Source organism: Micropterus salmoides, unplaced genomic scaffold, assembly GCF_014851395.1.
Source record: "Micropterus salmoides isolate LMB-PRFRI ecotype aquatic unplaced genomic scaffold, ASM1485139v1 Ms_hic_scaffold_9, whole genome shotgun sequence".
NCBI lineage: Eukaryota > Metazoa > Chordata > Actinopteri > Centrarchiformes > Centrarchidae > Micropterus > Micropterus salmoides.
In genome coordinates, this window is record NW_024044681.1 from 22,587,888 (window position 1) to 22,614,001 (window position 26,114).

Genomic DNA, 26,114 nt, shown 5'->3' on the forward strand with positions numbered 1-26,114 from the left:
CTTGTGCATCATCTAATCACTCCCTATATTATGTGATTTTGGTGAAAGTAAATTATCTTTAGAGAAAATGTGGCTTGCCTTGCCATGATATTTACGACTATCCCTCCTCTGTGGTGTAAAGTGAGTACTGTTGTAGTGTGATTTTTTTTTTTTTTAACTGTCCTAGACATTGTTGCCCTTATTTGAATGTATTTAATGTGGAAGTAGCTGGTAGGTCATGATGTATTTTTTCATATTGTGACAACAACACTGCAGCTAAAATCTTATGTTCCCTGCTGTACTTTATTTTGAAAATACTTTTTTCCCTCTTTGATTTTCAAGACTGGGGCATATGTCCCAGCCCACTGCTTGGTAGGAGAGGCAGTGAAGGTAACTGCTGGTTTTAAATATCATCTGACCCCTGTAGTCTTACACCCAATCATCAATGTCATTGATGCTTTTTTGACATTGATGGATCACCATTGTCCAACTCTACAGCATTGTGGGCCGTCTTAGAGAGTGTGTGTGTGTGTGTGTGTGTGTGTGTGTGTGTGAAAGATGTGTTTGGTAGCCTGTAAGCTTATTTAAATGCAAAATAAGCAGGGAATGCAAAAATCAAAGAGGTTAATTGGCTAGAGGGACCAAATACACATAATAACAGTGCCACTGGAGGCAAATTCTTTTCTATCTAGAAGACAAAATGTCTTCTTCCTATTTAATATTCAGTGGTGGTTATGAGTGTAATGCATCCCTACCAATTAGTGCCAAGTGTTAAGGATTAATAAAAATAAAACAACAACAAAAAAAGAAGGGCAGGCATTTTTCCTAATGACTTATAAACATTTGTATTGAGGTCTGAAAGTAAATATCACAACTTGTGTAAAAGGGAGGATATGCACCTAAACTCGGCTACTTAAAAATTCATAATCAGGAGTCATGAGGTACACACATTGCAGAGGAGCATCTGAAATGGTTGCACATAGTGAGGAAGTGTGCACTCGATCAGTATGAAGTAACGTGTCAGGAAAATGCCTTTTGTCCAGACTTCAAATGGTCTTTCAGTCAACTCGGCTTCATAATCCACTATGATTAGTGGGAAAATCCTCACACTGCAGTATTACCACCATACGCTATTCCTAGTGCTTCTTGGAAAGTGTTGTTATTAGGAAAACCTGCCTGCCGTGACCAGTATTCCACTCTTGTGAATAACAGTAATGTGGTTTGGTTTACTTTGTGCTGCAAAGGACCAAAAAGCCCCGCTCTTTCTCGGCCAGATGCCGCTGCAGGTGAGTGCCACAAAGCATGACATAGCCTCACTTAGTTTTAATGTATCATTGAAAGAGGACTAAGGATTGTTATTCAATTATGTAGGTCTGTATTTTTCCCACGAAAGCCCATGTTTGTGTGTAGTTTTTTTGTACTTGCTGGGAGTGATATGGGGCAGACATGATCCCTCTGTCTACTATAATCCTGTGTTATGTGTTTTTGCTCTTAAAGAAATTAAGCCTGCCTCAGGGCGGAAGATAGAGTTTAGTCAATTGTGTGTGTGTGTGTGTGTGTGTGTGTGTGTGTGGGGTTATAGCAGGGTTGACTTACGTTTAGTGACTGTACAGTGAAGTATTACACAGATGCAGACATCTAAGACGCGTGGGAACATTTGCATGCTCCGAGAGGGATTCAGCAGGAGAATAGTGAAAGAAGATGTGTGTGCTTGGAAGCTGTGCGGTGAGCAGTTGGCTCACAGAACAAGGTCTGCCTCTCCTCCAGACCTCCTGGAGCACAGGAATGACTTGAGTCATCATTTATAATGAAGTCAGCCACAGGGAATTCAGTCTGTCATAGGTTGGGATGGGTTTGCAGTTTTTTTTTTTTTCATTTTCTTGAACCTCCCATCTCCCTTAATGTGCCTGCTATTCCTTATATCTCTGTCTAGGGGCCACAGCCCTCTTGATTAATACAGAATAGTAAGACATTTTTTGTTGCTAACATTGCTGGTTTGTCTGTCGTGACTCTTTCAGGTCGAGGCCAGGCCGCAGTGGGAGCTCCTGGACCTGGAAGTGCTCCCAGACCAGTGAGTTCTCTTATTATTTGTGACAAAAAGGAGTTTGACAATTTTTTTACTGATTTTTACCCTAATTTGTTAATATTCTCTATTCCATCTTCATCATCCAGAATATCCCTCCTCGAGCTGGAGTAATCAGTATGCCCCCTCAGTCTCGCCAACCACCTCCCTCTCACCCTGGAGCACCCAGACCTATCCCAGAGGTGCATCCCGGGGCCCCACGGCCCATCTCAGACACCCACCCCGGAGCCCCACGCCCTGTGCCCAGTGCACTGGCAAAACCGACCGACCTTCCTCTGGGTAAATGAAAATATGATTTCTCAGAGGGCAGTATACTAGATTATCGACACTAGAATCTTTTTAATCTTAGACAGTGTATTTAAGCCTTAACTCTGTTCTGTTTCCTTGCTCAGGTCCTCCCATCGCCGGACCGCCTCCTACAGAGCCCCCTGTAGTGAGACCCCAGGTTCCGTCACCCCTGCAGCAACCCATGCAGCCCCAACCAGCTGCCCCTTCAGCTCAGTCCCAACTCCCACCACCAATGCAGCCCACATATCCAGCTCCACTCCAGCCGCAGCAAGCTGCAGCTCCTAAAGCAGGGCCTCCTCCCGCTGCTGCTGCTATCCCTGCCGGGCCTCCACAGGGTCTAGCTTCTCCTAAACCCCCACCACGCTCCCGCTCCTCTCATGCTCTGCCGCCTGATGCTGCCAAGTCTGAGACAGCCCCAGCTGCGCAGGTTGGTGCCAACTTCCTTGTCATGACATAACTGGAATTTCAGCAAACTGAACAAAGAACACTAACATAATTATTTGTTGAGTACACTCAATTAAGATTTTTTTGCTTGCATGTTACGGAATCACGTCCTACAGATTCTTGCTCAAATTCTGCTCATTAGACAAGATATTTTATGCAAAATTATGACGAGTATAGGAGGTGGAGACAATAGGAAAATAGCTTCTTCTTTGTCTCACATCAGATGAGCTCAGTTGCCTGTGTCATTCTTCCTGCTTTTGTCTATCTGATACATTTGTCTCTCTCTCACAAGCTGGAGAAGCCCTCAGGGTGACAGGTACTTGATATTAAACCATCACTTTGTCTCATCCTTCATAGCACAACAGTCCTCTTCTCTGATGTTGTTACCTCTCATACATTACACCAAGTAACCTCCTCCTCTCATTTCATAATTGGTTTTCCTTCCTTTTACATCCAAGTTATTTTAAATGTTATTCCTCTACAAAGCCATGCATTGTTTTGTGCCAGGCTCACAAAATGGAGCAATATGTCTTTTTTTCCCTTTTTTTTTTGGCCAGTCAACACATCAAACCATAAATGACATGGAGAAAAAAAACAGATGAAAATGTGAGGTTTGTTGTTGGCCATTTTTCCCTCTCTAGTCCTTTCATATCTGCTCACTGTGGTTCAGCTGTTGAGCAGATATGCAATGACCTCATAATTTGATTTGACATTTTGTTAAATTTGTACTATTTCATGTATTTGTGTTAGATTTAGTGAATGTGATACATCAGTAGTCGATGTAGTTCAATACATGTTTGTAAATGTTTTGAGTTGGCCAGTTTTAAGGTTCCCCTTTGGAGTTTTTGACCACTAGTGGAGCTGTCAATGTTTTGATAAGCCCCAATGCCCCACAATCAGACTACACGACTTTTGGCATATCACTGTGCTGTTAAGACTACATGACTTGCTGTTTTTTAAATTGGGACTCTTGATTACGTTGAACGGCAACAGGGATGTCGACTCTATCTCATCCAACCAACATGCACAGAGCATGTTTACAAATCCTGTGTGATAATTGAGAAAATCTTAATGATCTTCCTTTCTTGTTGAGTAGTTCACACATAACGATCAAGTGCCGACCCCTTGCTGATTTGCCCCTGATTGAGGGGTTTTGTTAGCAGCCTATTTATGCACACAAGCATGTCTGTGACATGATAGACATTCCCGCCGACTGTGTAGTGCATGCAAGTCATAAAATGCAAAAAAGAAGTCGACAAACAGATAAAACATCTAAAATAGCTAGATAAATAGCTGTCTAACACTTCTTATCAGTTGCATATCATATCGCCCATTGTAATAGTAAATTAAACTTCCATTTACGTCAAAGAAGTGGTAGTAATTCCCCAAGAAATATGGCTATGTACTATCAAAGGGTGGGGAAGGAGAGGGCAGCTCACTGATGTAAACATCTATAAACAATGCAGGTTTCACCATAGTTTGCAAATGCTTTATGAGAAAGGAAATGCATTGAATAGGTTTGTGAAGGATACGCACACTGCGCTTAAGTAAGAAACCCTGAATGTTAATATAACTTATACCTATATAACTGTTTGTGTACAAGAAAGCTCCAAAGGGTATCTTTAAACTTTGTTCTGAGCTAAAGAAAGAAGACTATAATAACTGTATGTAAAACACTCCAGTAATTAATATTAGATCATGGCTCATATTTTCGCAAAGCATTTGTTGTGACAGCTGAATGGCATTTTCTTTGTTTTGTTCCTCCTTAGACCAATGGACTGAATGGAATCCCAAGTGAAGCACAATGGAAGCCCGACCCCCTTGATATACTTGCATCTGAGTTCCTCTCCTCCTCCTGGCACACCACCCAGTCCCTGAGCAGAGGCTCCTCTCTGCGTACTCCCCCCTCGGTTCCTGCATCTACGTTGTCCTCCAGCACTCTCCCTGCATCATTCTCCCTCCAGTCCTCCGCTCTGTCAGACCTGCAGGCACTTGATTCGTCCTCCTCTTCCTCACTCTCCACCCCGTCACCGTTCGCCTCTACCCTGCTCCCACCTCCCCCGGTCCCATCTCGTAGTCGCTCGCAAGAGACTTTGCGTGCTTCCCCAGGCCTCTTCCCGATTGACCCGCTGCCTGCCCGACCCAGCAGCACCAATCCCTTTACAGGCCCACTGGCACAGCAGCACCGCTCGCTCACCCCGGACTTCAGCGTCCAGCGTCCAGCCCCGGCGCTAAACCTTCAGAGCACCATGTCTGCTCTCAATCAGCCACTCATCCCCAGCTCTGCTCCAACAGCAGCCGCTGTGCCCTGCTTCCAGCTCCAAAGAACCACGTCCCTGTTTGAACCATCATCCACTCTTAATCCTACACCTGCTCCTCTGCTCCCCTTCGCCCCTAACCCGTCTCCGGTCCCCTCCTGGCCTCTGGCACCTCCCTCCTCCATTCCACCTGTCCTTGCACCTCGTCGCCAGCCACCTCCACCAGGAGGGAAACCAACCCAGCAGTGGGTCACTTTTGATGATGATTTGGCATTTCCCCCTTCAACCAAGACTCCACAGGCACCCATCTTCCCTCCCAGTTCCATAGTGTCCCAAACTCAGATTCTGCCTTCCCGCTCTGTGTTTGACTCAGAGCCCGACTGGTTATCCTCGACCCCTTCCGTATTCCCAGCCCTCCCTCCTCCCATCCCAACTAGAACTGTAACCAGTAACCCAAAGCTCCCAGAGGGACCCAGTGATGACAGCTTCTTCCCCAGGGACTCAACCGAAAGATAGGACTCTTAATATGTAAAGGGCATATCCAGATATGTATAGATCTATGATAAATGTGTATATGTGTGTGTGTGTATGTACAAAAGAGATGGTATTTAAGAAGTATAGACCAATCCCCTTCTGAATCACAGGAAAGGATTTATATCTCAGACATTAACATGAGAAGTGTATGAGCCTAATTGTGTTCTCCAACTTCACTACAGAGATGTTTGCGTGTTCCCTGATATTAACATTTATTTTAATATGAATCATTTTGATGTTTATTTGTATTTATGGCAGCAAACACGTGCCTGTGTCTACAGTATATAGTTAAATAAAGTACATCTATACACACACAAATCATGTGTGAAACCACATGTGCAATATTATGTCTGTGGGGCCGTGCAGCACACTGCATTCGCCTTTGAGCTTAAGTGTTACCTTTGCATTTGCTGCATTGACTGACGCACTGAGGCTCACATCCATCATTTTGACTGATCTGTACAGTAGAGCGGGATTCTCAGAGTTGAGAGTATTCTTCTTATTTCTCAGTTTACATGTAGTAGAAGGCTATGCACCGCGGGTTTTACATTTGCACTCAAAATTGCTGTAGTCTGCAGCAATGAGAGACTGCTTTGACTTGCAAAGAATTTGTTGGAAGTTTTTTTTTGTTTGTTTGTTTGTGTCTTGAGGCAAATTTAAAGGTCATATCGTGTGCTTGCTTTTATCATGAATGTACTTTATGTTGCACTGGGTTTTGTCATTGTCTCCTTGCTGACACCATGGTGTGAACAAAAGCAGTCAGTGTCATAGTCAGTCAAACTGTCCGCTCCCGCAGGACTGATGCTCTGTAGTATCATATCCACTTGGTAGTTGTTCCCTCTGCTCAGTCATCACTCTTTGTCTTTGGGCTTAAGCTTAGCTCAATATCAAAATCTATACATAGTGATTATGTATAAATGTATGTTTTCCATTTGGAAACTACTTGCTAAATGTGCGTATGTGTGTTTGTGATGACCGTATCAGTGATTTGCACAATGTAACTGATATGCACTGAAATGCTGTGCTCTCTTGGGTGTATTCTTGTTGATGGCAGAGTGTGACAAAAATGAGAGCCTGCGGGTTGAACGGATGAGAGGGCTTTTAGACCTTTCCACCTCTGTAGTGTTTTGATCCATCTTGATTCATCCAAAGCATTTAACCATACTATTGTAAATTCAGAGAATGTGGACGTATGCTTGTGTATACTTCTGTTACTGATGTGATTTGGATCTGTGGACATGGCGGCAAGGACATGCCATGCATAATAATAGAAGACGGCACTTTTTTTTTTTTTACTTAAACGTTTGTTTATTGCAAAAGTCATGCTTTTAGTTTCTAAGAACATTTACTCTAAATAATCTACTGTGATGATACTGTGGTGAGAAGTAATGTGTTGTGTTTGAGGTGCATATATTCTGTTGTGGTGTTTGTGTTTGGATGTGTGTGTGTGTGTGTGTGTGTGTGTGTGTGTGTGTGTACGGAGTTAGGAGTGGAATACCAGAGCTTTTCCCCCAGGAGTTCTTTGCTTACAGGTTCTGAACAGCCACTGTATTCACTCACTCATGGCTGTATTTGTGTATTCCCGCTCTCCAGCCTGCAAAGGGTGTGCATAGTGACTTCACTGTATGCGGAAATGTTAACGATACAAGACAAAAGGACTTTTTTTCCCACAAAGCAGTCACCATCTGACTGAGAATTCCCTGGTAGCAAAGACGCTTATACCACACCTTGACTGAATAAACAGACTCAATTGCACTGTATTCTCAGACCCAAATGCGTCACCAAATGATCATTTCCAGTTGTTTGTTGTGTCCTTCCCAGGCGCAGTGTGACCCACATTCCAGACAGTAGTGCGACTTGAGAGCTGGGTGTTTAAAACTCTTCTCAGCGTTTGCAGATCCACCTGTGATATCTTACCCATATCTGTTTCCTCCAGTTGAGAGTAATTGTTGCTGATTTCGTAACCATTGATGAGGTGCGTGTGGTGTTTTCAGAGGTGATGTATCAGTATTTCTTGCCCGTGCTACCTACTTTCACTCCTGTTGAGTTATATATGTCAGCGTCAGTGTTGACAGTGATGACAAGCAATAGTGTTGCAAAAGGATCAGTGAGAGTACAATCCTCCCTTACACGACACATGCCAGCTGTGTCTACTCAGATGTTGCCCCCCCCCCCCCCCCCCCAAAACCTTCAGAAATTATGTAAACAGCTGAAATGTCTTGGTTCATGGAGGATAAAACATCTAACCCAAAAAAGTACCAGCTATCTAACGCTTCTGCTTACACTATGTAAAATACATAAAAATCTAAAAGTCTTCATTCACTGCACTGAAAGCAGTAGCGATCTATGTAAGCAAGTGTATCGGGTTGCCTTTGCTTACATGTCAATGTCATCTCTAAAATGCATTTGTGTAATCCAGATGTGTGCAGTAGATACTGTATCTGCATTATAACCTTAGGTGACTAGTCAGCGCTTTGTGTCATGTTATGTTCTCCAAGATGAGATTTTATAGGAAACAAATTGCTCCTTTTGTGAAGTCTGTGTCCCTTTTTATGGCTATAATCCATAGTAAATAGGAATCTGTGTTGTTGAACATATTCTGTATGTATTAAAGAGAAAACATGAAGCTGCGATTCATGTTAATATCCAACGTTCCATATTTTCAGTGCACAGCTGATTGCACATTAATGTATGAAGCAGTTTATGTTGTATGTATGCAAAAATAAATGTAACTTTACCTGAATGCTGCTGTTTGTCTTCTTTGACTGTAGACCGTAACATTATTGCACATCATAAAGAATTATATATCATATACCTCTGACCAAAATTTATTTGAGCAGACATTTTGCCATGTTTGTTAATGGAGACATTTATATTTCCACAACAAAATGATGTGTACTATGTGCTCTTCAGTTCATGGATATTATTTCCAAATGGCTAAATAGCATCCAAACACACCAAGCCACATATTTATATAGACCTATGGCATGCTGGGGTTGTTTGACTGGTCTTGAAATAAAATCCCAAGTCCTCAATGTCCGAGACAAGACAAATTCCGCTGAGTCGAGACCAAGACTGGTCTCGAGTACTACAACACTAGTGTGTGCATTAATATATATATATAGTTATACATAAGGTTTATTAAGATGCTGTTTTAACAGGATGTTTAATGTCAGATGTAAGACTACCATACCCTGCTGCTCCCAAATTTGCTCCTTTTTCTCTGCTAATCAGCCAAAAAAATTTAGTGTTTTTTTATTCATTGCTAGAAGTTAGTAGGGACAGTAAGTTACCTGCATATTTATTTAAGTTTTGAAAGAGTATGTCCTCCCCTCTCACATAACTCACAGTGGTTTGGTCTGCTGCCTACCTTTTTCAGACCTCTTTCTAAAAATGAGAGATTTTTTTATTGTCCCCTCCAACACTAACATGACCAGCTAAAACACTTCATAAGGACCTTATTCTACAAACTACAGTATTACCACCATTTACCATTAGAGGGCAGTGAGACTGATTGGATTAATCTAACCTGCCGTAAAAGAAGAAGTTTTGGCCCGATGAATCCATCATGCGTTCAGCTAGTAACGTTATGTCACAGATTGTAAATGAAGTGTGAGCTCAGTTTGAGCAGTGTAGGGGCCGTCTTGTGCTTGTCGTTTCACTGCACAAGTAAGTGTTACCATTTCCTGTAACCGTAGAGAAATTACTCTTTAAGAGATTGAGCCAGTGAATGTAAACAGTTAGCTACACGATGTAGCTAGTTGAAAGCTAGCATGTGTGTTTTCTAGAAGCGTCCGCACTTGACTGTTGCTATGGTTACACTGTTTTCCTAAAGACCCCTGGCGCTGCTCTTTATGCTTTTACACGTACACGTCTTCAGGGTTGTTAACGGGTATATTCAACAACAAAGTCGCATTAAACTCCTGTCCCCGGACGCCTTATTTAAGTTTGAAAGAAAGATGGTGCAGCTGCATGTGAAGCGTGGAGATGAGAGCCTGTTTCTTTTCACCACCACTGTGGACGCGACTCTGGAGACGGTGATACAGCAAATTACAGCCATTTACAACAGAAGACTCAAAGTGGACAGAATATGTTCAGGTGAAAATGACATAAAAAGCTACACACTGTACACACTGTGTAAGGATGAGAAGCTTGAGTATGAACACACTCACACCTATTGCTTTACTACAGTACTATTTAAACTGGATAACGAAATACAATTAGCCTAATTAAGGTGACGTAAGCAGAGACAAATAAGTAACTTTTCACACTTTCACACACCTGTTTTATTCCTAAATAAGTGACAGTATTGTTATAGGTGGATTTTCTGTTAAACAAATAGGTTTCAACTACATGTCTCTGAGCTCTTTCAGCCTAGTAGGATACAGTGACAAAGGCTTGCTCGTTCATTTATGGACCCTCAGAGATCCCAGAACTGGCAGACCACGGCATCACACTGCCACCCAACATGCAGGGGCTGACAGAGGAGCAGATTGTGGAGCTGAAACTGAGAGATGAATGGGAAGACAAGTGCGTGCCCAGCGGAGGGCCAGTATTTAAGACGGATGAGATTGGGAGGAGGAACGGACATGGTGAGCCAATGACTCTTGACTCTCAAATTCTGCAATTAAATATTTTTTTGTACATTGTAAGTATGTCATTTCTTTCCTCCAGTTGAACTGTAGTTAACATACAGATATACTACTGTAAATGGTTTTGTTAAGAGTTTAATTTTCTTATAATTTCTTTTCATTCACATGATAATATGTTGAAAGGGGCATTTCACTTCTATGCAAGCAGGAAACAAAACAAATAAAATAGATCTGACAATCCATCTCTTTACCTTCTACCAGCTCCAAATGAAAAAATGAAAGAGGTTTTGATGAGAACAGTGGAGGAGGCAAAGGCACTGATCTCCAAAGTAAGTATAAATGTTAACTAATACTTACACTAAATCTTAGTTTGTCTTGTTCACTAGGGGTCAGTGATATTGATTCAGTCTGTCTTTTTCTTCATCTTTCAGAAACAAGTTCAAGCTAATGTTTGTGTCACCATGGCGATGGTAAAGGAAGCTCTGGATCAGCTAAGGGGTGCGGTCATGATTGTATACCCTATGGGGCTACCTCCTCATGACCCTATCAGGATGGAGTTTGAGGACCGGGAAGACCTTTCAGGAACACAGGTAAACAGTAATCGGAGTTTCCTAGCAGCTATTGATGAAATTAGTTTTCAGTCAACAACAAGGGCTTAAGCTAATATGGTTTGGTACATTGAGAGGTGAAGCTGTCTTCACGGTCTCCTTGATAATCTCTTCACCTTTTTGTCCTCCCCCATCATTCTTCTGCATTTGTTTTCTCTCCCCATGCCTCAGGCATCTCTGCAGGTGATCACAGAGGACGAGTGCCAGCTATGGTGGGCTGCCAAAGAGATGCAGAGGGGGAAAAAGCTGCAGGACTACATTGGCAAAAATGAAAAGACAAAGCTTGTGGTCAAAATCCAAAAGGTGAGAGCCATTTCAGGGGATCTGAAGCGAGTATATATGTTGTTTTATTTTATTTTTTTATGTATGTAATTTGCTAGTTTTGAGAATAACTGTAATCCACTTGTTGCTGTTCCCTTCAGAAAGGGCAGGGGGCACCAGCGAGAGAGCCTCTGATCACTGATGAGCAGCAGAAACAGATGATGATGAGTTACCACAGGAGGCAGGAGGAGCTCAAGGTGAGCGGTGAACGGCTTGAATATATATTTTTAAAGTGGTGCAAACCATGTGTCTGTTTTTACTGAATGTCCCTTTCTAACTTCCTCCTGAAAACCTTTACAGAAACTGGAGGAGGCAGACGATGATAGCTACCTGGACTCAAAGTGGTCTGACAGACAGGCCCTAAAAAAACAGTTTCAAGGCCTCACCAACATCAAGTGGGGACCGAGATAGACCACCTGTCAGATTCCCACCTTGGATCTGCAGCTCCAACCGGGTCCTTTACAGCTCTATATGCAACTCAGATGCCTTATCATAATCCTGAAATCTGTCTGTGTTATTTGAAGTCTTCCAGAGAATATTATGCACAGGATATGTTTTCATATGCCTCGGAGTAGATGCATTTCTGCACTGAAATGTGAAGAAGACATTTGGACCCATTGTATGACAGAACAGGTGACAGGATGTCACATGGAGACTGATAAACGTGATAAAACCTTTTTATTTGAAATTTAATGTACTTTACAGATTGTTTTAACGCTGTTGGAAAGTAAAATGTTTATTAAAGCTGTGCAAACAAAATCAAATTTTAGTTTAATCTAAATTTACTGTATTGTGTAAAAAAAATAATTATTTAAATGCAATGTGGCCTGTGTATACACAAAGTTCATACATTTTGGATTAACAATGTGTAAGAAATAAGAAAGTCTCAGAGGTAGTAATTCAACTGGAACACAGTTTTACATCCCTTGGACTGCTGGGACAAGGATGCCACACCTTTCCTCTCTTTGTTGGTGCACACACACACACACACGAAAGTCCGTGCTACTCTGAGGCAGGAAGTTGCCACATAGCAGATGGACATTCCTGCTCTTTTCCCAGCGAGGATGAGGAAGCCATAGAGTTCAGAGTGAGAGTGTTTAATGCACCGGAGAGCTGTCGCAGTGATTTGTAGAAGGAACACTGCATTCATTTTAAAAAACATGCTGGACGTCGTGTACATTTGATAATTCCACCGTAGACAGTGATGACTTGTGACAGGTGACGTTGGAACACATACCTGTAGTTATACTGTAGGGAAAACTCAGTTTGCGCCTATTTTTGTCAGTGACATCAAATCAGCGTTGACTGAACATCAAAACATTTCTACAACTGATGGGAAGGAAATCACCTGACACTAAACGCCGACTCTGTCAATGAAGAAAAGGCTTCACTTAAAACCTGGAGGGAGTTGGGAGATGAAAGCAACTCCGAAGGTGTTATGACAGATCACGTTCTCTGACGCGCTCTTTGGTTTATAGTGATCTATCCGTTTCAGTGACACAGCTGTTATGAGACCCCTGAATGATTAATGAACACAAAATATCTAATGTAATCATAATTGTCTCCCCACACTGTTGCATTTGCAGGCCACAAAACAACTAACAATATAAGGCATCTTGTTCCAAATGATACATCGTCTTCTGGTAGCTCCAAAGATTTGTTGAAAGCTGCTGCCCTAGCAAGACCCTCAAATTTGGTTTTATAAATATCACATCACTGTCTACTAAAGCCTCACTGATAAATAGTGTGATTCTTCAGCACAGTCTGGATATGATGTGGTGAACATAGCTTAAACCAAATGAAGCTTCCCCACCTGACTGTACCAATCCATGTGTTGCTCAGGCTACTAGACAAGGTGGAGGTGTTGCCTTAATCAGTAAGTAAATTTTCAGTTGAACCTCCTAACCTGATATTAAATGTAACTCCTTTGAGGCTGTTCTGCAGACCTCTCAGGTCAGCTGGTTCTGAATCAGTGTTGGTTCCCAGAGCCAAAACTAAACATGGTGAAGCTGCCTTTAGCTTTAGCTGCTCAAATGTGCATCAAATTGTCAGACTTGACCCATTACTGACTACTTTCAAATCCAAGCTAAAGACCTACCTATTTATCACTGCTTTTAATTTTCTTTTAAATAAAATTTATTTTATTATTACTCTTTTATTGTTTCCATTCTATGTGCTCTTGCCGGTGTACTCTGGTCTCCTGGATTCAGTTGCACCTCTTTCTTTTAAAACAAGACGGTCAAAGAGGTCTACACCCTGGTTTACCAAAGAAACAATGGCTTTTAAGCAGGCCTGCTGGAGACTGGATGTTTTCTACATCAAATGTGTATTGAATTACAAGTGTTCTCTGTTCACTGCCAAATCAGCATATTTCTCTCTTTTAATCAGTAACAACAAACACCATTTCTGAGACCTACAATACTGAATATTGTTAATTTATCACATACAACTGGCATTGTCCCCACTACCTTTAAGACTGCTGTGGTTAAACCACAGACTTGTCTGTCCTCTTCCAGGTCTCTATGGTGAAGAGGAGAGAGTGTGGCTGTTTGGAGGCAAGTGGAAGTTGTCCCGGAACTTCATATATGTTCACAATCTAGCAATCATTTTGTCATCCGTATTGTAATTTCACCATGTTGATCTATTCTGTAAGCACAACATCTACTGCATGTCTGTCCATCTGAGTTTTACGGGGAGTTTTTCCTCATTCGAATCGAGGGTCTAAAGATAGAGGATGTTGTATGCTGTACAGTTTGTAAAGCCCCTTGAGGCAAATTTGTGACAATGGGCTATAAAAATAAAATTTACTTAACTTGACCGAACGAGGCGAACTGTGTGATTTCTCTCATGACAAGTGATTTTACACTTATGTAGCAGTACATTTCAACCTGAAATCCTAGCGTAATTTGGTGGTGAATGTGAATAAATACAACATTTAAACAATTACAGAATTTATGTGACCACCCATTTTACAGCATTAAACCCTGTTGATCATTTAAAAATGGCTAGTAGGCCTACCGCAGTTTCACCCAAACATTACATCCTTCACAAAGTCAGTGCTCCTGCACAAATGGCAAAACACGCTAAAGACAAAAAAACAAGTTTCTTGTTTTGTTAATTATCAAAGGCTGGGAGCTGCTGCAGAGAATCCTGAAAAAAAACTTGAAGGTGCTGAACAGCATCCAGGGGTCACGGTTTATTTAACATGAGGTGCCATTCAGATAGGCATTCATCCATATCTCCTGCATGATCATCTCTCTGCGCTCAATCCTCTCCGCCCGTTCGGCTGCCTCGCTCACATAAGTCACTTCCTCCCATCCGTACATCGCCTTCCTTTCTGCGGCCAAGATTGAAGAGTTTTCTGTTCCCTCTGCATCATCATCATCATCATCTTCATCCTCGTCCTCCTCCTGGCAGTTGACGGTCTGGCTACCAGACTTGGGTGCGAGTCTGTGATCTCTGAGCGGGCGCACTCTGCAGGTCACTCGGACTGACACAGCCAGCAGCGTGAGCAGAAGACCAACGCACACGCTGGAGGTGAACAGCAGCGCTGCCATTTCTGGATGCTCTGTGTAGGAAATGTAGAGAGGAGATGATTAATTGTGCATTCATGAGTGCATGCCTGCATGTGAACACTGCTTACCTTTGATGTAGGCGTAGGTCAGGAGAGAGTTGCTCATCATAGCTCCTGAGCTGTCTGGCCTTCTTGACCCTTTGGAGAAAGGCTCCTCCAGATCTGCAGGAGGAGCTGTTGTGAAAGCTAGAATTTTAATGGGAGATTCCACATAAGACCTGGAATAGATGGCACGATGCGGTTACCTTTTTCTGTGTCCACAGTAGGAGATGAGGTGGTGCTGAATCCGTAAGGGTCTGCCTCCCTTAGTAATGTCTGTGGTACTAATGGAAGCAAGACAGAGGAAACAGTCATTATATTGCTGTGGACAGACTGTGTATTGGTGAATCTATAGTAGTTCATTCATCGGCATGCCTCTTCCCACACCCATACCAAACCTCTGCAAGAACAGGGCCCACAATGGAATGACACACTCAAATTCTGAATGCTTTTTGTCCAGTTATGTTGATAACCAGACTACAAGGTTAACACACATTGTTTTGCACTAGCTGGAGCCAACACAGCCAGTCAGAAGAATTCTATCAACACCAGGCCTGAAGTCAAATCTCCAAACTTTGATACATGAACAATGTTGCTGCATGACCTCATTGGCATTGGTGCCAGTCGTAGGAAGTTTACCAAGATGTCAGCCTCAACCCGTAAATGTAAGTTTATTATTCCCCGCTACTGTGTTGTTGGCTGTGATATGATAAGAATATCTGGTGGAGGAGATCAGCAGATATGAATCCACAGAAGGAAACCACAAATGTTCACTGAAGGGACTGTCACATCCTGGAAAAGGATGTGGGGTATCCATAATTTCATGCAAGCCTGTTCCTATAATTTATCACCAGGCTTGTTATTGTACCGTGCACATGAGGAAGCACATAGAGTCCTACCACAGGAATACAGCACACTGAGGTACTTCCTGGTTCCTGGAAAGCAGGGGTCCCTAAAGGTCTGGTTGCTGACAGCAACAACGCACTTCTGTTTGCTGTAGCAGGACTTGGACACCAAGTGTACAGCCTCGTGGTTCAGACACTCTGTGGGGAACAGCAAAGAGAAATGCTCACATTAGCTACAATAGCTGAACCACTGGTGCAATATTTTGCAGATATGTTGGGTGACTCTTTTAAAAAAGCAGCTGAAAACCCATCTTTTCAGACAGGCATTTAGGTAGCATGTGGTAGTTAGTTTCAACTTACATCTCTCCCTCTTGTAATTTTTATCTGGCATTTTATCTTTGCTTTATTTGATTTTATTTCTTTGCTTGTGAAGCATTTTATTACTGATGTCTGTGAAAGCCGCTATATAAGTAAACTTTCCTTGCTTCCTTTAACAACAATGGTATCACCTTTTTTGGCAGCCATGTGACATTTGCATTCCAGCAAAGCAAATGGTTAACTCAGTGCATCTAAGGTAGTTTAACGTCATCTCCAAATAGTCTTTGCTTATTCTAAAGCATTCAGTGGCCAGATAAGTTTAAAACGTGTCACATCATTGCAGAATTAGTAGAATTTGGTCAAATTGCTAACAAATGAAATCTAGCCTGTACCTCCCATTATTCACAGAGGGAATTTTCACAGCAAACATTGTGACTTGTCATACCAGGAAAAGCACAGGTGTAATCAATAACATTAACGAGGGCTGGGGCAAACAGAGTGCAGCCATTATTGATGTTATTATTTACACCTGTGCTTTTTCTGCTATGGCGTGTCAAAAGGCATGCTGTGAAAAAAGCTTACTGTGATTTCTTGTGTTTGACTTTTATTAAGGCCACATTTCCCATAAATCCCCATCACTTTCTGATTTTAGTGAACAGATTAGAGCGGCTATTTCCATTGGGACTTCACTCATGTCACCATCTACCATAGGCCTGTTTTACAGACATGTGGAAGCTAAAGTACAGCTGTTAATGTTAAAACTAATGTCGTCTGAATTTTTTTTTTTTTTTTAGCTGCTTCAGTTTCAGGGTCCTGGCATTGCTCATGCTGGCTCACTGTCACACTTACCTGACTGACTGGGATGCTTGAAAAAAACAGAGTTGTTAATGTTATTAGTAACACCTGTGATTTTCCCACTATGACAAATGTCTGCTGTTAAAAAGGAAGCCGTGTCTGAAATCACTCCTTTGTTCACTCATTCATCACTCCCTGTACAATAGACACTACTCCATAGTGAGCAGTTAATTGAGATTTCGGACACTTACTTATAATCATTTTGCAACATCACTGACGTGTGTAGAGTTGCATGGTGATTTTCGCATCTATTTAATGTGGCGGTTTGCACGGTGGGATTGGTAGCAGAAAGTAGCGTGCATGCCATGGACAATACTTTTTCGTTACATTGTGGAATTTCATAGGGCATATATTTAATGGATATCTAGTAAATTAACACGATCAGTATTTGCCGTAAATATAGTGCACTATGTTGTAAATGTGGGGTGATTTCAGACACAGCCCTATTGTACAACTATTGGCTTTGAACAGGGGGCTCTCCCTGCCACAAAGCAATTCAGCTAAGTTTCAAAATGATTGTGGAAATTATCAAATGATATTAAAATGCTCTATATTGCTCATTTACATGGTCAGAATAGTGACCTATTCCGTACAGGTGATTACCTATTGGGCATGATAAAACATCCTCTTCCTAAAACTTTCCACTTTCACTATGAAAAGTAATTTCTCAAGACATTGCATTCCTGGCTTCATTGTTCGCCTTGTAAAAAAGAAACATCTGTTAGTTACCACCATATGAGAATACTGAATATCCCGTTGACTCACCAAATGGGGGTGGTCTTGTCAGGTGTGAGGGGCAGGTGTCAGTCTGGCCCAGACCTCTCCCATAGACAGCTGCGTAGATGATCAGAACCCTGGGGGGCTTACAGCGCAGGATCATCGTCTCTCCCTCACACGCCACATGTTTCTTGTGTTCAGCTGAGCGAGTTGGGGGGGGGAAAACAATGAGGATGAAGAGGTGAAGAGAATGCTGGCATTGGGAAACTGAGGGGCTAAGACTGGGGGAAGGAGGGGGGGCTTGCTGTGTATAGCTATGCAGGTATTCCATGCTCATCCACCAGTAAATGTGTGAGAGAAACTGAAGCTGAAATGACAATAAAAAAGGTTGTTAACAGATAGGGACACATGGGAATTGAGCTGCTGAACTTACTTGGTTTACACTTGTAGTCCACATGGAGGTATTTGGCAGTGCCAGGACAAGGGTCCTTCCCAAACAGCAGGTGGTTAACAGGCAGCTGGCAGTCTCTGTGGCTCTGACACTCCGACAGCAGTTTCTGCACAGCAAACACCAGGGACTGTCAGCTTTTACCAGTACATGGGGTTTGATGTTACAATCCACAGTGAGCACAATGTAAAGACAACCAAATCAGATGCAAAAAGAAAGCTGCACTAACTGGCTGACATAAGAAACCAGTGTGCTGTGCTTTCATAAATCTACATTCCCATTAAAGAGTCTGCAGTATTCACCAGCCAGCTCATGTAAACGTGGTGTGTTCACTACAAAACAAAAACACATATGGGCATAAAGTGTCCCCAATAAATCAGCTAAAACTGATGAACACCCAAATACACATAGATGACCCAGCAAGAGTGAAATGTGCTGCATATCGCCACACATAAAATGCACCTGTAGAGCAGTAAAAGCTGAGCAGCTGTGGTTGTGGGCGCCGAGCAGAGAGTCTGCTCTGCATAGCCGCACCTCGCTGCTCCCGTAGAAGGCGGACTGGATGGAGATGGTGGAATGACGTGGACAGTGGAGTCGCAGAGGCTGTCCGTCACAAGCGTGAGCAGAGTGACTGGTTATGATCCTGGACAGGTAGTCTGTTACACCAAAGACAATGAAGAAAACATTGTATAATAGTATTTTACTCTAGTACTCTAGACGGAGCTTTCCACAGTTTAAAAAAAAAGATGACATCATTAGGGTTATTTTGGTCACGAGACTTAAAATTTAAGCCTGCATTATGAATGTGAGTGATGTTACAAGGCAGGGAGGATGAACGAGGCCATTGAGATGCATTATGGGAAATGTAGGATCCAACATATTTGGAGTTTGGCTGATGCTAGAGACTAAAAGTCAGGCCTCTGTCACTTTGATTTTCATCATTAATCTTTTTTTATCTCTGTCTTGTGGGTGATTTTTTTTTTTTAATATAATCTACTGCATCTGTGGTTTCAGATCAGTTTGTTTGGCCTCTTTGGAGCTCTGTTGTCTCATGTTGCTTTGAAAACTGACTCCCAGATCTCTTTCCTATCCACCAACTGGCATTAAACCCAATAAGGCCCACCTTTGTTGCGTAGTGTGTAGATGTGATATGGTTACTTTTGATTCAAAGCCCTTTATCTTGAGATGTTTACATTATTTGTCTAATAGAATATGACTCAGAAGACATTGAAATAGATTATGGACAGTTTTGATAAAACACTGGGAAACCATTCTCTACACAAAACAATGCTGAGAATGGCTGGTCTCTAACACCATTGAATTGAGATTGGTGCCATTTCTCTAACATTATTTTGTCCACCAATAGTATATGACAAGACAATGACAAAATAAGACAGGTATTTTGCTACTCATGCTATCTTTTACTGTATCTTTTCTCAGACAGGTGCACAGGTCCATGGAAGGTATTTTAGAGAAAACTGGAAATGTGAAAAAGACTAGAATCACCAAATATCTTGTCATGTATAGGCCTACAAATATGTTTCAAGCCCCTACTTAAGCAATTACACCACTTATAACAGGGCAGCCCCATTCCAACCCTAAGGAACAACAACACTTTCAGTTAGGGAACTTCTTGGGACAAAACCATGCCTGTAATATTTAACCATTTTTTCCCCTGATTCATCTCCATCACAGTCACCATCATCTTACTTGAAAAGTCAGCCAGTCCGTTCATGCGTCTGGTCCACAGAAATAAAGTCAGGAAGAAGAGGCTGTGGCTCCAGTCTAGTCCGTGGCAAGGACGCGTCCGGCTCATGACTCGCACCCCCTGCCTCTGAGACCATATTAAGAGACTCGAACATTCACTGTAGGCTACAGGACTTCATTTAAAAAAAAATCAAAAAGTTCAAATGATCCGCGATAGTACGTCCCCGCTTCATCCATCGGTCTTCTTTCACAAAAAATATCACCGTAAAGCCGATGAAGCACTAATCACCCCTTATGCCACTGCACCAGAGAGGTTAGAAATAGCAGCTGCGCAACAAGTTGGTCAAAACTGACAGACGAGGTGATTAGTCCGACGCGTGGTGATCCTCCAAGTCCGACTTCCCCACAGTTCAACACCGCAGATTTGTGAATAGATGCATGTGGAAACTGAAAGCGACTTACAGTAACAGCTGAGTGGGAAATATGGTGTGGGCGTGGCAGATAAAAACTATTTTAAAGGGAAGAGGGGCGACACGCTCGATGGTATGACGCACTGGCAGCAAAGACCTTTTTATTTTTTCCCCTCCACCATGAGGCACGTGTTTACTTTTTGGATTATGGCAACATGCTTTCATTCTGTGAAGCTTCTCCAGGGCTGATCTTTTCCTCCTTTCCTACTACGTACCCTGCTATAAACTCGCAGGTGCAAATTTCATTTATGTCAGGAGCCTTAACTTCAATGTGAATTTGTTTGATTCATTTAGGTAGAGGTAGTCAGTACCCTCTTTTGGTTACTTATCCTGTCTGTGCACTACTTTTCACTATTAATGCTGACATTGGTTTGATTTTAACATGCAACAAACACAAATCTAACTAATTGTTATTAGTGTTGCTGTATTCGATTGAGCTTTTTCTTTACATTTCTGAGTTCTAGCCTCTAACATATAGGTCTAGTATATAGGCCTATATTGCATTTTATGTAGTATCTGTCCCACACAAATGTATGTAAAGTTTTTTCTTTCTTTTGTTCAAGAAAGAAACCGTTGAATTAGTGAGGCAAAGTTAGCAGAAATAGACATTTAATTACATAAACATTTGTTAAGTGTTAATGATACTTTGTGTCCCATGTTGACTTCTGTGCCTTTTTGTTTTTTAATCTAAAAAGATCACGTTTCAAGTGAATATTTTGATTCTGTTTCTTTTTATAAGCTGTTGATGCCCTAGCCATGGTGCCTTTGAAAGAAACAGGGGGCCTACAGGGTAAACTGCTCCCAAGCCCACATCCATGACCCACTCCATGGTAACCGCTCAATCTACATGTCAGACTGCAGCGCAAACCTACAACAGTCAAACTGACAGAGACGTTGGGGTCTCCTCCACGCTCGGTTCCACTGGCAGGGGGAGGAACGGAGAGGTGATATTTTGCATACAAACTGGACAACAGGCCCCCTACTTCCATTCTCTGTACTTTAGCTTTAGGCACCCAGGGAGTGGCTCCATAAACCCCTTTCATGTGCTGTTATCCCTCCAAAGCCTGTGGAATTTTGTTGTCAAAATCAAGACGTTTCCTGCACTTTGTTTTTAAGACAAGATTCAGACATGAAAGTCAAAAAGGAAAGTAGAAATTGCAAGAGTAAAAGTACTCAAAACATGATTAGATGTGTTTTTTGAATAAATAACCCACTGGAGAATTAGAAAAAAAAAAAATGATTATGCCATTTTTGTCCCATTGCAAGGCAGGCTGGTGTATAATATGTATATTACAAAACAACTAAAACAAGTGTTTGTTACTTTTGAGAAGATTGTCATATAGACAATTTTAACACATTGCAGTAAATTCCAACACACTGAAGGCATTCAAATAAAAGCACTTATGTTTAGGCAGACAATGTTTGAATTACGTTTGGATAATCAATATGCATCTCGCAGACGAACTTGATTAAAGAAAAATTCTCACGACATGTTGTTAAAGCTTGTTCAAAATGGAAACACGACCCCTCAATGTGATAGCAGAGACAAGAAAAATAAAGACAAAACATTTGATTAGCGTTAATGGTGTTTTGTAATAAACGGGAAGGAGGAGGAGATAAACCCGAATGGGTTCAACCAAAAGAAAGAAAGGTCATGTTTTACACTTTCTCTTTGATTGTGGCTTGAATTGCTCACAAATCTAAATATTTCAAGTTTTTAAGTGCAAGTCCTTTAAAAGAAATCAGCTCACATTCCCAGTCTAGGGAGGTTGCTTTATTTACTTACAACATTCAAAAGAGGGAGACAGTCATATGATTTGTTTGAAGGGGGCACAATTGTAAAAAATGCAACCAGTATAAAATGCCTTCCTAATGACAACAGATTCTGAAAGACAAATATAGATACAGCGTAACAAAGATTTCAAGCTCTAAAAAGGTTTAAAGCAGGAAGTTGTAATCAGAAATGCTCATAATGCCTTAATTTACACAGAAAAAGGACACTGATGGCCTTTAATAAAAGTTGTTTGGAAGTTTTAAGTGACTTTGCACATTGCAGTTTTGGTAAGTTGCATAAGAAGAGCAGTTTTTACTGAAAGAAGTACATTTTGATTTTAATTCCCCAAACTTTTTTTGTCTTTAGAGCAGACGGAATGGCTGCTGCAACACACGACAAAGAGTGGAATTAATTGCTTACAATTGTACAAAACAACAAAACATCTTCAATTGAAATCCATATTCATCTCAAGATGGGAATCAATTGCAGCCTGGAAATGAGCAAACAAAATGGCATTAAACTAAAAAGAAGGCAAGCACATCTCATCAATCATTAAATGAACTGTTTAGATACTCACCAGTTCTCTTTTCGCTTCTTCTATTTTCACTTGAGCAAGAGATGGGCTCTGTTAGAAGGTAAAAACATTTCATGAAGCCAAATACAGAAACATAAAGTAGTAGCTCCAAATATCTAAAAATGATTCACCCATTTACAGTTGCAGGAAAAAGTATATGAACCCTTTGGAATTACCTGGATTTCTGCATAAATTGGTCATAAAATGTGATCTGATATTCATCTAAGTCACAACAATAGACAAACACAGTCTGTTTAAACTAATATCACACAATTATATGTTTTATTGAATACGCTGTGTAAACATTCATAGTGCAGGGTGGAAAAAAGTATGTGAACCCCTAGGTTAATTGGAGTCAGCCAACCTGGAGTCCAATTAATGAGACGAGGTTGGAGGTGTTGGTTAGAGCTGCCCTATAAAAAACACACACCACGGAGGAAGTCACTAGGGGTGGAAATTAACTTTTTTGCTCACCTGCCAAGGTTGCTGTTAGATGAAAAAAATCCACCAGCCAAACATATATAATAAAAAATTGCCTTTTGTGTCACATATACATTTGTTTCTGTACTTTTAATTGAAATAATAAGGTATTATGTCAAATCCAAACTTAAAGAAGAGGAAATCTGAAGCAAAATTATATTTTCTGACCAATTTATGCAGAAATCCAGATAATTCCACAGGGTTCAAAATACTTTTTGCTATTGCAAAAATATTAAGAATAATGTGAAGCCCTTTTTGGTTGTTGGACTGTTGTGAGACAAACATACTGGGCTCAAGTCCATGTAAGGCTCCAGTTTCTTTTTCAAGGGGATTATTTCTTGTTTCAGCGTGGTGACTTTCTACAGAGAGAAAAATAAAGAGGACACGTTTCAAAATCTGAAAGCAGAAAGTGTTACGTTTTCATTACTATGGTGCTTGACAGTGGTGCATGTGTTGGCAACAGAAATTACCTCGGAGAGCTGCACAATAGCCTGGTGGGTGATGGAGTTGTCCATGTTCCTGGATACAAGTTGAGCCTGCAGGATTGATAGAACAGAATAAAACAGCCAACCTACAGTAACTCCATTACAGAGCTCAGTCTTGGATGTCATATTTAGAATATCCAGACAATGACACAAGGGGCGTTAACTGTTGGACCTGTCCGCAGCATCATCTCTGTGCTCTAATTCAGAGGCAGTAACCTGATGCACACATTATACCTGGGTCAAACTACAGTCTGTCTTTCTTAGCAAAATAAAACTGGTAACTCCATAGCATATTAGCTTTCCCATCGCAAACTGACAGAGGACACTAATAATTTATGCCTCTTCAGGTTGCATAGCAAGTTGTCATTAGTACCTTCTCACCCAGAGCAACGCTCCCAATAAGATATGAATATTTTATACGAAACAGAGCAAAATTTAAAAGAAGCACTCTTAAATATCTGGACATTTTCAGTATATTGTACCATGTACCAGCACCTTAATGCACAACTTAACGTGCAGCATGCAGCAGATAAAGGTATAAAATCAAAACATACCTCTGCACTCTCCCATCTGTTGCTGAGCTCTTTAGCCTTTGCTGTCACAAAATCCATTTTGAGCGCTCTCTCCTCCGCTTTAGCACTCTCCACTGCCTGAGATTTGACAGTTTTGTTGATATCCCTGTAGACAATTAAAAATACTGATGACGTACAGGATGTAGCAGCAAATGGTTTATGTCTGTTATGACTGGATTTTGACATTTGCCTACACACAGTATTTGATAGCCAAGGACTGTGGATTTGTTTTTACTTTGACAATGGTACAAAGCAGTAATAATGTCAACATGCCAAAGTCATCCTCTGCATCCATGTTCTTACTCTTGTAAGTTGCTCCGCAGTACCAGAGTAGCCCCAAGTCTCTTCCTGAGGGCCCTGAGCTCCCTCTCAAGTCTCCTGTTGGACTTCTCTGCTTCCAGAAGTTCATTGGTGAAGTTGTTCACTGCTGGCATAAAGCTAGAAAAGACATACACATTTCTGTAAAATCTCTCAATAGTAACTTACTACCTAACCCTAACTGACAAGATAATAGAAAGAGAAAATACTCTTCAACAGTACAACGACAGTGTACCTGCCCAGGGATGTGTCTCTGACTCCAAGCACCATGGCAGTGTCCACTAAAGCAGACAAGTAGTCAGCAGCGGGCTTTGACAAGCTTGCACAGGACAGCCCAACACCTTGTAGAAGAACATCCTGGAGATGAGCACCTAGACGGTGGCGTGAATTAATGGTCAACAGTGTTATCTTACACTTGACTTAACTGTATACAGTAAAGTGAAGTGATTCAAGACTGAATCAGCCTATTAAAGGTGTGTAACAGCCTGGGTCTCATTTTCGTAGTTGTGGCCATCATTCCAAGTAATTATAACATTGTACTCACTGTACTCATGTTAATTACTGAGATCTGGGTGGCCCCATTGCAAGTTCATGCGACAAGAAACACAAGTAATCTGACGATCATAGTAATCATAGTAACAATCATTACAGACATTTTGGAACTGGTAACACTGTGTCTCTAATCAATCGTGTGCCTTGCCTCATCAGACCTTATCGCAGCAATGCCACTGTGTTACCAGATCTCATCAATTACTTTAGCGAATAATCTGTTGCTATAACTAGGATAAAGGATGGCTAAATCTACTCAAATATGAACCAAGTTGTAATAAACTAGAGTTATCCTTTAAAATAAGCGTTTCTTTTGGCTCATACTGTCAGGTAGTCTTCTTAATGTACCAACTAATACCCAGTTTGCATAAAAACCACTGCATTTAACTCTGCTATCTGTTAGTTAATCACCTTCAGCCTGATACTCTGATGCTTTCTGTTTGAGGTCTTCAATGAGGAGCGTTGTGTCACTGCACCGGGCTTCACTGGACTGTGCCAGCTGGTACAGTATGTCCACTGTCCTTGTGTTGACCTCAAAGTGTGGCACCGGCTGATCTCCAAACACTGTGCTGAGCCAGCGGTTCACCTGAGGAGCGACAGGAAAGAGGGTGAAACAGAAGCCAAACGACCGTCACTGCAATATATTATAATGTTAGAAAGACACCGAACATTACCTTAGTGATCTTTTCACACATGGCGAATAAAAGGCAACAGAAACCACAGCAACTAGGTTCTTAAAACGTTTACATGGTCCAGTAGCCTTTAATGAAAAAGAGAAAAGAAATTTTCTATCTGGTTTCGCGCCCCCAAAATCATTCTGATGACTTCCTGGTTACCAGCCAATGAGAGGCGGAGTTACTTCTCGCTGCGTTTGGAAACAGCAACGATTAACTTTTTTTAAACACAATAAAAATAGATAGCACATAAATTGCTGAATTCAATAAATACAAGCAAAACAGCTCACTAATTCATTAATTAGTTAAAATACAATAAATGCTGGTAATGAGAAAGTGTATCCGGTTCACGTTTCCTGTAGACTCCCAGAGATAACGATCAGTTCAAGATAGTTCATGTCGGGTCCCTTTAGCTTTCACCTTTTGCCTCTCACTGGAAACAGTTTTATGTGTATTTTATTTATTAATAGAGTAATGACTAAATTAATAAATCAATAGTATCTGGTTTATTATTTTAAATATTTTTATTTGATACAGCAGAGAAAGAGAAGAAAACATCTCATTAATGCAATATCAATATTCATATACAGCACAAACATCTGTCATTG

At 41.3% G+C, this 26,114-nt stretch overlaps 4 protein-coding genes and 1 long non-coding RNA gene across 14 annotated transcripts in view; 3 read left to right on the forward strand and 2 right to left on the reverse strand.

Annotated features, from left to right (window-relative positions):
• The window catches only part of synj1 (synaptojanin 1), a 28,549-nt gene extending 20,220 nt beyond the window's left edge, over positions 1–8,329 (forward strand). For 3 of the 8 annotated variants that reach the window (XM_038708002.1, XM_038708007.1, XM_038708005.1), the window contains 6 exons: positions 322–369; positions 1,224–1,265; positions 1,998–2,050; positions 2,152–2,341; positions 2,455–2,777; positions 4,564–8,329. In XM_038708002.1, the coding sequence (XP_038563930.1) occupies positions 322–369; positions 1,224–1,265; positions 1,998–2,050; positions 2,152–2,341; positions 2,455–2,777; positions 4,564–5,568 (1,661 nt within the window). In that variant the 3' untranslated portion in view covers positions 5,569–8,329. The remainder of the gene's footprint in view (positions 1–321; positions 370–1,223; positions 1,266–1,997; positions 2,051–2,151; positions 2,342–2,454; positions 2,778–4,563) is intronic. The other 5 variants (XM_038708004.1, XM_038708006.1, XM_038708010.1 and 2 more) reach the window with 2 other exon arrangements.
• Positions 8,330–9,125: 796 nt separating this feature from the next.
• On the forward strand, positions 9,126–11,866 carry cfap298 (cilia and flagella associated protein 298). 2 transcript variants are annotated; one of them, XM_038708049.1, is made up of 8 exons: positions 9,129–9,255; positions 9,534–9,684; positions 10,011–10,178; positions 10,440–10,507; positions 10,610–10,768; positions 10,958–11,089; positions 11,209–11,304; positions 11,408–11,866. In XM_038708049.1, exons 2-8 carry the CDS (start codon positions 9,546–9,548, stop codon positions 11,516–11,518), a joined length of 873 nt encoding a protein of 290 aa, XP_038563977.1. In that variant the 5' UTR covers positions 9,129–9,255; positions 9,534–9,545; the 3' UTR covers positions 11,519–11,866. The 2 variants fall into 2 exon arrangements, with proteins under 2 accessions (XP_038563976.1, XP_038563977.1); XM_038708048.1 differs by having other exon boundaries at positions 9,126–9,684.
• Positions 11,867–13,471: 1,605 nt separating this feature from the next.
• Positions 13,472–20,062, reverse strand: eva1c (eva-1 homolog C (C. elegans)). Of its 2 annotated transcripts, none has more exons than XM_038708047.1 (8): positions 19,614–20,062; positions 18,366–18,559; positions 17,889–18,012; positions 17,504–17,656; positions 15,620–15,763; positions 14,927–15,004; positions 14,751–14,843; positions 13,472–14,675 (listed from the first exon to the last, which is right to left on the reverse strand). In XM_038708047.1, exons 1-8 carry the CDS (start codon positions 19,717–19,719, stop codon positions 14,308–14,310), a joined length of 1,260 nt encoding a protein of 419 aa, XP_038563975.1. In that variant the 5' UTR covers positions 19,720–20,062; the 3' UTR covers positions 13,472–14,307. The 2 variants fall into 2 exon arrangements, with proteins under 2 accessions (XP_038563975.1, XP_038563974.1); XM_038708046.1 differs by having other exon boundaries at positions 14,751–14,855; positions 19,614–20,058.
• A 121-nt stretch (positions 20,063–20,183) lies between these two features.
• On the forward strand, positions 20,184–21,503 carry LOC119895150. Its single transcript, XR_005443037.1, has 2 exons — positions 20,184–20,313; positions 20,820–21,503. It is a non-coding gene; the product is annotated as an uncharacterized LOC119895150 (long non-coding RNA).
• A 329-nt stretch (positions 21,504–21,832) lies between these two features.
• haus1 (HAUS augmin-like complex, subunit 1) lies at positions 21,833–25,667 on the reverse strand. Its single transcript, XM_038708050.1, has 9 exons — positions 25,507–25,667; positions 25,244–25,418; positions 24,519–24,654; positions 24,269–24,403; positions 23,948–24,071; positions 23,379–23,444; positions 23,196–23,267; positions 22,432–22,479; positions 21,833–22,344 (listed from the first exon to the last, which is right to left on the reverse strand). Exons 1-9 carry the CDS (start codon positions 25,525–25,527, stop codon positions 22,300–22,302), a joined length of 822 nt encoding a protein of 273 aa, XP_038563978.1. The 5' UTR covers positions 25,528–25,667; the 3' UTR covers positions 21,833–22,299.
• Positions 25,668–26,114: the final 447 nt, after the last annotated feature.

Bases quoted from the DNA above. Each gene is read 5' to 3' on its own strand.
- cfap298 (XM_038708048.1), top strand. From the start codon at position 9,441: ATGCTTTTACACGTACACGTCTTCAGGGTTGTTAACGGGTATATTCAA. The intron at 10,769-10,957 runs GTAAACAGTAAT...CCCATGCCTCAG, and splicing joins AAGACCTTTCAGGAACACAG to GCATCTCTGCAGGTGATCAC. The intron at 11,090-11,208 runs GTGAGAGCCATT...TGTTCCCTTCAG, and splicing joins TTGTGGTCAAAATCCAAAAG to AAAGGGCAGGGGGCACCAGC.
- eva1c (XM_038708046.1), bottom strand. From the start codon at position 19,719: ATGAGCCGGACGCGTCCTTGCCACGGACTAGACTGGAGCCACAGCCTC. The intron at 18,560-19,613 runs GTAAGATGATGG...TTGGTGTAACAG, and splicing joins CGGACTGGCTGACTTTTCAA to ACTACCTGTCCAGGATCATA. The intron at 15,005-15,619 runs GTAGGACTCTAT...TGCTTCCATTAG, and splicing joins CAGTGTGCTGTATTCCTGTG to TACCACAGACATTACTAAGG.
- haus1 (XM_038708050.1), bottom strand. From the start codon at position 25,527: ATGTGTGAAAAGATCACTAAG. The intron at 25,419-25,506 runs GTAATGTTCGGT...GTCGCTCCTCAG, and splicing joins TGTGTGAAAAGATCACTAAG to GTGAACCGCTGGCTCAGCAC. The intron at 24,072-24,268 runs GTAAGAACATGG...AATTGTCTACAG, and splicing joins CTGCGGAGCAACTTACAAGA to GGATATCAACAAAACTGTCA.